This window comes from Ascochyta rabiei, chromosome 9 (genome assembly GCF_004011695.2).
Source record: "Ascochyta rabiei chromosome 9, complete sequence".
NCBI lineage: Eukaryota > Fungi > Ascomycota > Dothideomycetes > Pleosporales > Didymellaceae > Ascochyta > Ascochyta rabiei.
The window spans coordinates 26,351-36,755 of NC_082413.1; the positions used below are offsets into that span (position 1 = coordinate 26,351).

Here is a 10,405-nt window from a genome sequence, read left to right on the forward strand (position 1 = left end):
AGGCTTTTAATACTAAGTAGATTAGAGATAACGTACCCCACGGACGAGCCGGTCACCGGACAAGTCGGTCACTTTTGCCAAGCCCCTACCAAACTCCACCCCATTATAACCTAAAACAACCTAAATTAACACTGCAAACTGCAGTACAGTCTGTAATATTATTTAGAAACTACTTCTACCTCTTTCTTACACGTTCGCGCGTTATGTCCAGTCTTACTGCACCATCCACAGCGCCTTTAGGAAGGCTCACCCACTTCAGCACGCACCTGCTTCTTTGCCTTCTTACCATTACAACGCGCCCTAAACTCTTTTAGGGCTGTTAATTACTAGCCCTCTTTAACTACTAGAGTACCTTCTTTCTTAACCTGCTTTCTTTTGTGTAATTTTTGTTGTGTGGCTGCCTTATTAGCAGCTCAAAGCTCAGCAATCTCCTGTTGCGCTAACACTAGCTTGTGCGCAATTATAGCTGCCCCCTTTAAGACCTTCTTAAACGCTTTAACTATAGAGGTAGGCGAGCTATCTATATACCTCTGAATCCTTGTCTTCACAAGCGTTGATTGCGACCCTAGTTCAAGGGTGTTGCTTGGGGTTTGCGACTGCCAGAGCTCGTTGTTAACGGGTAGTGGTGGTGATGGCGTGCGCAGCTTCACATCAAGGCTGCTTATGACCTGTTGTGGGTCAAACAGGACCGGTCCAGCGCCTCAGAACCCTCCCTAGATATTCCTAGAAGTAATTGCAGCGTTGTAGGCGCGTATAAAGCATAGTAGGAACTCTGTCTTTATAATGTAGTTAATCTAGTTGCGTATAAGTATTTTGGCTTAGCGCCTATACGCCTTCTTTAAAGCAGTAAAATAAGCCACATTAAGAGGCTGTGTAAGGTGTAATAAGTAGAAAGGCAAGCAAAGAGCAATTATCTTGCTATCCTTGCAGTACTGCTGGAATTTAAGAGAGTTGTGGCTCTTATAACTATTAATAATAAGCAAACAGTAGGTGCTAACAGTACGCTCCTTTGTATGCCTGTCAAAGTGGCTTATCCAGTCCAGACTAAGCTTGTTAGTAGTCCAGCCGTTATCAGAGACTCCAATAACCCAGTCTTAAGGCAGATCCTCTTCTTTGTACCAGGCAGAGAGGTAGTGGTAGGCCTTAAAGATAAGGAAGGCAGGAATGGCCTATCCTTTGGCATTGATGCCTACTATAGCCGTAGCCCACTCCCGGTTGCCTGGTTAGACAGCCTTTGGCCGACCTCGTCGTTCTGAAGCTGTAACAACTGCTCCTAGGGAGATCTGGCCTATTATAAAGCCTGTCTTGTTAAAGTTGTACGTGTCTTTATCCTAGATGCTATACTTAGCTTTAGTGTTAGCTACTAGGCTAAACTAGCTCTATAGAACCTTAGGATCCTTACAGAGGGCTCTCTTGTAGTTGTACTTGCAATTAAACTTGACTATAAGCTCTAGGTGCCGCTTAACAAACGTACTAGGCCAGTTTGCGCTAACAGGACCTAGATTACGCTCAGCGCGCAAAGAATTGGCCATAGTAGCCACATCTAAGAGCTGAGGGGAAAACCCTTGCACGTCTAGCTCAAGAACATGTTCAAAAATCACCTTCTCCTTGTTGTTGTCTAGCTTCTGCAAGTTAGCTATAGAATTAGTGCGTGAAGGTTGTCCTGCGTGTTGGTTACTTAGTGTTGTTTGAGAGACTCTGTAGATAGCTGCAGCGCGTTGCTAAGAGAGTGTTGCGTCTTGTTTAAGAGCCTGAAGCGCAAGCTGTATCTGAGCTTCTTTTAACGCGTCTGAATAGTGTTGTTAAGAAGGCATTAGTATGTGAAGGGTAGTTTGGTAGGGGCTTGGCAAAAGTGACCGACTTGTCTGGTGACCGGCTCGTCCGTGGGGTACGTTATCTTTACTAGTAATAAGCTTATTATTAACTTCTAGTAAATAAGGACTAGCTTTCTTTATATTAAACACCTTAAAGTTTAGGTAGTTATAGAAAGGTATGCCTAAAGTTATATATACTTTTAGTAGGTAGCTAAACTTAGGGCTAAAGAACCTAACTATGTTATTATCTCTATTAGTAATACTATTAGACTTGCTATAGCTAGTCTCTACTTTTATTAGCTTAGTAATGCTATCTATATATAGGTTTCTAGAGCCTAGCTCTAGGCTATTAGTATACTTTAGTAACTCTACCTCTGTGCCTCTAATAGGGCAAGCTGCTAGTAGATAGAAAGCTAGACCTAGTAGCTTAATAAACTCTTGCCTATCTTTTAGATATTTTCTTATATTATAGATATTAAAATCTATACTAGTGCTAGTAATGCTATTAATAAAGAACTTAGAGAAGATAGAGCTAGTATCTTCTAGTCTTTTAATTAGGTAGAAGCTATAGTCTTTTAGGTTATAGTCTCTATTGTTAGTACTATCTTCTAGAAAGCTATAGGTAGGACTAGTATCTACTACACTATCTTCTATCTTGTTAAAGTCTAGATCTAGATTACTAGGATTAAGATAAAGAATTCTAGAGAATAGAAACTCTTCTAAGGTATCTTCTATATAGACAAAGAACTTCTTAAGCTTCTTAATATCTACTTCTAGACTATTATCTACTATAAAGAGATTGCTACTAATATCTCTTATTCTAGGCTTAGTTAGCGTGTTAGTAGCTATAGCTCTAGTATAAGCTCTTAAAGAGGTTAATTCTTTAAAGCTATTACTAGAGTTAAATGTTAAATTTCTACTATAGTAGTCTAGAAAGACCTCTTCTAAGCTAGTAGAATTACTACTAGTAGTTAACTTATTATATCTACTATTAACTATAGCTATAGAGAATAGCCTAAGAGAATAGATTAGATAAGAGCAATCTTGCTCTATGCTAATAGCTGCCTTGGTAACTCTTTTATTTAGATCTATACTTTTAATAGCTAGAAAAGTAATAATAGCACTATTAAAGCTAGGGTATTCTTCTAGGTTATCTTGTGCTAGAGGCTGCTCTAGCAGCGTATCTACTATAGCTATTAAATACTCTTTACTTCTAGCAACTAGCGTAGTAAATAGAGTATCTAGTATACTATCTTCTAGGTTTTCTTTACTAGCTTCTAGAAAGTCTTTTATATTCTCTACTATAGTAGCTACTAGCTCTTCTACTAGAGAGGGTACAATAGGTTGCTTACTAGTAGTAGACTTATCTCTAGCTCTTTCTCTAATAACTCTATATAGATAGACTATAAATAGACTAAAATTCTTATAGTACTTTCTTTTCACATCCTTACTAGAGAGTAGGCTAAAGTCTTTTAGATTCTTCTCTTTATTAGTAGCTAGTACCTCTGTTTGTAGCTGCTGCCTAAGCCTTCTATTTAGCTTCTCTACTAGAGGTTCTATAGAGTATAGAGTCTCTTCTACTAGCTTAAGTAGATTGTATTCTACTCTCTCTTCTGTAGTAGTGCTCTTCTTTATAGGAATAGTAACTAGCTTAAGTAAGCTATTAAGATTCTTATTATTAAGAAAGAGATAGAACTTAGTTTTACGTATAGTAGAAGGTATCTCTTTATTCTCTAATAAAGTAAAGCTTAGATTAGTAGCATTAGTAAACGCTTCTAGCTCTTCTCTATAGCTATTAATAAGGCTGTTAGAAGTACTAAGAGTAGTAGTAGTAATAGTAGGCTCTATAGCGCTAGTAGTACTACTATTATCTTTTATAATAAAGTAGTTTAATAAATCTTTCTTCTTAAATAGACTTTGTATCTTAATATTACTTTTATAGAAGGTCTTTTTACTACTAGTAAAAGGTATTTCTTTCTCTTTTCTATGCTTTTCTAAGTGTAGGTATAAGCTTTTAGTAGTACTAAAGAGACTATTACATTCTTTAACTAGGCATAGATAACCTTCTTCTATAAGCTTTAGTTCTTTAAAGAAATACTTATAGTTCTCTATAGAGTGTAGACTATTAATATTAGCTATAGAATAGTCTTTAATATCTTCTAAAAACCTTTTTACTTCTCTATCTTTAAAAGAAATTCTATGCTGCTTTATAAGATGCTGCTTAGTTATTTCTACTATATTGGTACTTTTATTACTATTAATACTAGTTAGGCAGCTACTATTAGAGCAGAATAGAAGCCCTAGATCTTTAGAGTAAGATAAGTTATAGCCTAGCTCTATAGTAGGAGTATAGTTAGAGGTAGACATAGTAGTATACTTAGCTAGTTAAATAGAGTTCTTTTATAGTATTTCTATAGGTATATTAGTAGGCTTCTAGTAGAAGATGTAGCTAAGGGTAGAAATAGAGAATACTTACTTTTATAGTATTTAGTAATAGATATAGAAGGTAGAGGTCTGTAGATAGAATAGTATAGTAAAGAGTAAAGTAGAGAGTAGAGTAGAGAAGGATAGTAAAGAGAAGAAAGAAGTGTTTATATAGATAGCTAGCTCTAGCTATTAGTAAGTCTAATTAGCGTTTAGTTACTAGAGAATTACCTTTATTCTTAATTCTACTACTAGTAATTAAGAATTAAACAAAGAGGAATTATTTAATTCTTCATTATTCTACTAGTAAGTAGAAATAAATAAAAGAAGAATTAGTTAATTCTTAATTACTGCTAGAATAATTAAGATTTAATTAAAGACGATTTAGTTGATTCTTAATGATTCTACTAGTAATTAGGATTTAATAATTAAAGAATTAGTTAATTCTTAATTACTGCTAGAACAATTGAGAATTTAGTAAAGAAGAATTAGTTAATTCTTAATTATTCTCCTACTAATTAAGGATTAAGTAAAGAAGAATTTATTAATTGTTAATTTTAGTATAGTAAATAGAAGACTACTAGTTAAGACGTAATAGAAAAGAAGATAATATAAAAGTAGAGAAACTCTCTTTCTATTTTATACTACTACACTACTATCTACTCTTCTATAACCCTAACTACTTATACTAAGGTACTAAGTAAAATACTAAAGGTAAGAATTCTATATACTACTATCTTCTAGAAGCTAACTTCTATCTTTTCTAGATGTCTAGCATTAAGACGAGCTATAAGAATCTTAACTATAGTACTACTATAGCTAGAAGATTTCTTAAAGAAAATCTTAGCTCTTTAGCTTTAACTTCTACCTATCTACTAGGAAAGAATGTTTATAATATAAGAGACAAAGCTAGTAATAAGGTAGTAGGCTTTCTAGGCTACCTAGTTAGCTATAGCAAGCTACCTAGCTTAGTAAACTATATTTATAAGAAAGGTATAGTAGTATAATCTTATAGTAGAAGTATCTATGCTAATAGCAGACGCTAGGCTTAGAACTAGGCTATACTAGGTTCTTTATTATTATAGTAAACTCTTTTAAGAAAGAAGAATACTATATTACCTACTATAATACTAGAGTAGAAGATAAAGTTACTCTAGTTACTAGTAAAGAGTTCTTAGAAGAGTACGTTAGTAATAGACTCTATACTATTCTAGAGCTAGATAATAGGTATGTCTCTATGCTAGTATAGTAACTATAGTAGCTAATAAGTCTAGCCCTTCCTTCTTTAGTAGAGAAACACTAGAGTACCTAGAGAATTTAAAAGAGAAAGAAGAAGAAGAAGAAGAGAAAGAAGAAAGTACTACTAGTGTTACTAGTTCTACTAGCTCTACTAGTATAGAAGAAGAAGAAGATCTTTTTATAGACTATTAAATGCTATAGCTCTATTTTAAGTAGAAGTCCTTTAAGGTTAAAATTAGTTCTAGAATCTTATCTACTTTTTAAAAAGAATAAACTAAGAAAAAAGAAATGTCTCTAGCTATAGTATAGGTATATAAATAGAAATAAGATAGAATAAAGATTAGTTAATGCTATTACCTTTATAAAAGGATTGTTAGTTCTTCTCTTTAGTTACTGTATAAATAGAGAGTTACTAGCTATTGCTAGTAAAGAATAGTCTTAGAAGAATGCTTTTCTCTATATTATACTTTGTCTTTATCTATTAAAAGAGCCTCTACCTATATACTAGATAGAAAAGATAGAGAATTCTCTTTTCCTATTTCTATATCTTAAGGGTACTTATTACTATGAGCTATATAGAGAAATAGAAAGAATTAACGCTAGTTATTCTTATAGATACTAAGTATAAGAAGTAAGAGTTATTCTCTCTAGATATTCTCCCTAGGTATTCTCTCTAGTTATTCTATCTACTTATTATCTATAACGGATAGAAAGCTAGTTCTTCTCTCTAATAATCTCTACTAGATATTACTTTCTAGAACTACTATCTCTACTACCCTAGGATAGGCTATAACAGCTAGAAAAGAAGAAAGAAAAGAAGAAGAAAAAGAAGAAAAGAATAAAAAACTAACTACTTATTCTAAAGCGCTAGTTGTTCTTTTAGATAGGTTAATAGAGTATAATACCTAGTAAATAGCTAGTAGATAGCTATTAGCTATAGTGTTTATAGCTATAGAGATAGTAGAATAACTAAAAGATAGTTATAGATACTAATAAAATGTTATTAACTATTTTATTATCTTCTAAATAAGCTACTAGAAGAGACTAGATCTAGTAGAGATATAGTAAAAGAAGCTAAAGCTTAAGAAATTTCTAGATATCCTAAAAAAGTAGACATCTAGAAATTTCTAGACAACCTAAAGAAGTAGATATCTAGAAATTTCTAGATAACCTAAAAAAGCAGACATCTAGAAGTTTCTAGATAACCTAAAGGAGAAGATATCTAGAAATTTCTAGATATCCTAAAAAAAAAAAAGACATCTAGAAATTTTCTAGATACGTTACAATAGGCTAGAAATAGCAAGAAGAGAAGAAAAAACAAAAAAGTTTCTAGATATCCTAAATTTCTAGATATCCTGCTGGATAAGCTGTTAGGGCTGTAAATTAGATATAACGTGCAACTTGGTGCGCTAATTAACATACTTAAGTTTTAGACAAATTAGCCTTAGGGAACCTAACAACACTAGCCTCTAAATGTAACAAAATAGAGCCTGTGTTCTTAGAAATACGCCTACGCCCTAAATATCTCAGCCCTAATAAAAAGGATCCCCTAACGATATTCAGGGCTCTATGTCGTTACCGCCCTAGGATAGACATGCTTGCCTGCATTAGCCTTTTCCTCTGCGTGCTGCTTGCAACAGCTGTTCAACATACCTCACCTGTGCCATTAAATCCTAAGAACTTATGCCACGCTGTGCTAAGCGGCTAGAATGCGTTAATTAAGCGCACGCTAAGATGCTAGATAATATTAATTAGCACGCTGTAGCTGCCTACGCCTATTGCAGTTGTGCGTAAGTTCTGCAGCTTAATAATATCCTTACTGTTGTCTTCTACTTCTACCTTGTCTACTTTACTAATGTTGTCCTAGTAGCCCTTACTAAACAACTCTCTAATATAGACTTAGCTAAGTCCTATAGCAGTATGCTAGTAGTTAAGCGTATACAGCGTAACCTCTAGTCTCTTCTATATTTCTTACTTAAGAACTCTTATTAGTTAATCTGTGTTCTACGCGCCCTGTGCATTATACCAGACGTAGTTACTATAGCTACTACTAAGCACCTACAGTGTTAGATACTTGCAGAACAGCTATATGTATGCTAAGTAGAGCGCTATAATCTGCCTAAGCTACAGTAGCAAGAAGCACAGCACAATCTTTAGCTTATCCTACTATAACTACAACTTATAATAGCAGACTACTGTTATAATCTACTTGTTAGCAATAAAGATATTATAATCCTGCAGTATCCTGTTATAGTGTTAAATTGTTATAATCTCTAACCCCCTTCCTAGCTGCCCTAACGTAACGTGCACGCTGTATAGTAGTAGCTCTAAGAAGTAGTCTATCTGCCTTATGTACTGCCGCACTGCCTTAACGCTCTACTACCTATTAGCGCGCTTTAGTCGCAGACTGCTGTCTATAGTCCTTACCCTTATCAGCATCTAAGTAAGCCTGTTCTCTAGCTTATTACTTAGTGTGTTAATAAAAGACGTGCCCTACTTTGTAAACGTAACATTGTTAACAACCTACTTAAGATTAATTGTAAAGTACTCTTCTTTGTTGTCTACCTAGCACAGCTTCTACAGCATCTTAGATGTCTCTGTTACTAAGTCCTGCGCTATCTTACAGAAGCAGCTAACCTTAATCTACTAACTAGTTAGATAGAATATCTGCTTGTCTGCTAACTAGTATGTGTTGCCTAAATTACTAGCTATTAACATAACATGCTTTCTGTATGTAAGCATACTAATTATTATACTTATTAGAGTAAACGTACTGTCTACTAGATACGTATACTGTATCTTAATAAAGTAATTACAGTCCTACTCTGTCTATATGTTGCGCTGCCTGCCTAGAAGTAGCTTTTTAGCTCTAATTACTTGCACATAGTATACTATGCCTACTAGTATATATAAATAGTGCTTTACAGTCTATAAGTAGCCTATGTCTAGGTTAATACTAAGCATAGTAAGAAACTGTATTAAGCTAGTAGATAGCATGTTAGGGTAATACTTTGTAAAGATAAACAAGCTAATAGACTTAAGAAGTGCGTCTATCTGTGTTGCTTACTTGCTGCTATTAAGCACATCCTACAGCCTAATTACACCTACCTTCTATTTAACTGTCTACGTAAATAACTTATAAGCGTTCTTTATTTTATCTTATAATACCTTTATATATGTTAGTGTTAGTCTATGTAATCTATAGGGGGGTTGTAGGGTATTACTCTTATCTTTACTTTCTTTACTATCTTCGCTATCTTTACTATCCTCCTTACTGCTTACTATCTCTTTACTATTATAGTTAAATTGTCCTTCTCTTATACAGATAATCTACTGCTCTTTGTTAGCTAGCACCTGTAGATAGAAGTAGATAAACTTTACTATATAGCTTACGTACTAAGCCTAACTCTCTAGGTTCTACAGTTGCGCTAGCGGCTAGGTGTTAGCCTTGCTTAGCTTTGTACTGCGTAGCTAGCGCCTTAGCTTATATAGAAGCGTAGCTAGTCCCCTAACGCTTCTCTCTACTAGTTGCTCTGTTAGCTTAGTAGTAAGCTTTATCTTATCTTTACTGCAATTAGGCGCGCAGGCTTAGTAGACAAGATGCTTAAGATTTTAGCCCTTAAAGAACTCTAACCATCCTGTGCGCTTAAACTAGCCTATCTTGTTAGTCTTTGCTGCTTCTTCTAGTAGTTGCAGCTCTTCTTAAATTTATTATTGTGTTAAGCTGTATACAGCCAGCTCTTCTTATATAGTAACTTTAATACTAGCGTTCTTAGGATTACTAGCATTATCTGTTTTAATAATAAAGTATTTCTGCATCCCTGCTGTACAGAAAAAACTCTAAACTTTAACAGTCTTATAGAGTAAGCTTGTTTCTCCTATCTAAGCTTGCTAGTAATCTTTTTTACAGTGCTAGCAGAGTTTATCCTTGCTAATAGTAACAAGTGCACACGTCCTGCACTACAGCGCGTCTACTAGCGCCCTAAGCTCTTTAATTAGCATTACTAGCTTATCTAGAAGTTTAACGTTGTTAGGTTTAGTTAACATGTAGTAACAGAAGCGCTTAAGAATCTCTCTTTAAGTTGTAGTAGGTATGTAGTAGTGCTGTATAAGGTAGGTGTTAAGATTAACAACGCCTATTTCGTGGTCTTTGCATACTAACACGCTGTATTCTTATAAGAAGTAGAGAATATTATTACAGTTGTTAAGCGATACCTGCGTACTAGTTTTGCGACTATATTAGCTGTATTGTTGTTATTTATTATTGTTACGCTGTTAGAGAGCTGTTATGCAGTTTTGCTAGGCCTAATCTATTACAAACCCTAACACTAATACCCTAACGTACTCCACAGGTGAGCGGATTAAACAGGTGAGCGGATCACTCTGCTAAGACCACACTAAACCTCCACCTTACCACGTAATGCCTCACAACAACATCAATCTACGCCCTTAAGAGAAGCTGTAATATAGCTTGCGCTCTAGATAATTAAACAGGACGCAACGCTTACTCTGTAACGCGCTGCAGCTATATATAACGCGCCTTACAGCACACTACACGCTTAATACATAGGACAACCTACACAAGCTAATTATACGCTAGTTTAACAGATTATAGACCAGACTAAGGAGGACGTAATTACTAAGTATATCCTTAAGCTAGATGCACAAGGATTTGCCCCTTAGCTGGCTGCTGTAGCTAATAACGTACTCTACGGTCGAGCGGATCACACGATCGAGCGGATCACTCAAAACCCCACCAAAATTGTCCAAAACTACAACCCTTTATTTCAACAACCACGCAATAAAATCTTCTTAAAATCTCAGAATAGTATTGCATAGTTATTAGTAAGTACATATCTAGATTTCAGCTTTATAGCTATAATAGTTATAGAAATAGCCTGTAAATAGTGCTAAACACCCCTATAAAA

General features: G+C 34.6%; 1 protein-coding gene across 1 annotated transcript, besides 13 other annotated features; it reads right to left on the reverse strand.

Moving 5' to 3' along the window:
* The first annotated feature begins 4 nt into the window (after positions 1 to 4).
* Positions 5 to 101: a dispersed repeat.
* Positions 29 to 1,901: a dispersed repeat.
* Positions 823 to 1,094: a mobile genetic element.
* Positions 829 to 1,094: a mobile genetic element.
* On the reverse strand, positions 1,803 to 4,181 carry EKO05_0005587 (uncharacterized protein; the record flags this gene model as incomplete). The annotated part of the gene is made up of 1 exon (XM_059636641.1): positions 1,803 to 4,181. The coding sequence occupies one exon, from the start codon at positions 4,179 to 4,181 to the stop codon at positions 1,803 to 1,805; it is 2,379 nt and encodes a 792-aa protein (XP_059492624.1).
* Positions 3,623 to 3,684: a tandem repeat.
* Positions 4,182 to 4,646: 465 nt separating the features above from the next.
* Positions 4,647 to 4,692: a tandem repeat.
* A 188-nt stretch (positions 4,693 to 4,880) lies between these two features.
* Positions 4,881 to 4,929: a tandem repeat.
* Positions 4,930 to 5,559: 630 nt separating this feature from the next.
* Positions 5,560 to 5,594: a tandem repeat.
* Positions 5,595 to 5,596: 2 nt separating this feature from the next.
* Positions 5,597 to 5,634: a tandem repeat.
* A 3,070-nt stretch (positions 5,635 to 8,704) lies between these two features.
* Positions 8,705 to 8,744: a tandem repeat.
* Positions 8,745 to 9,813: 1,069 nt separating this feature from the next.
* Positions 9,814 to 9,844: a mobile genetic element.
* Positions 9,845 to 10,179: a mobile genetic element.
* Positions 10,166 to 10,405: part of a dispersed repeat that runs on past the window's edge.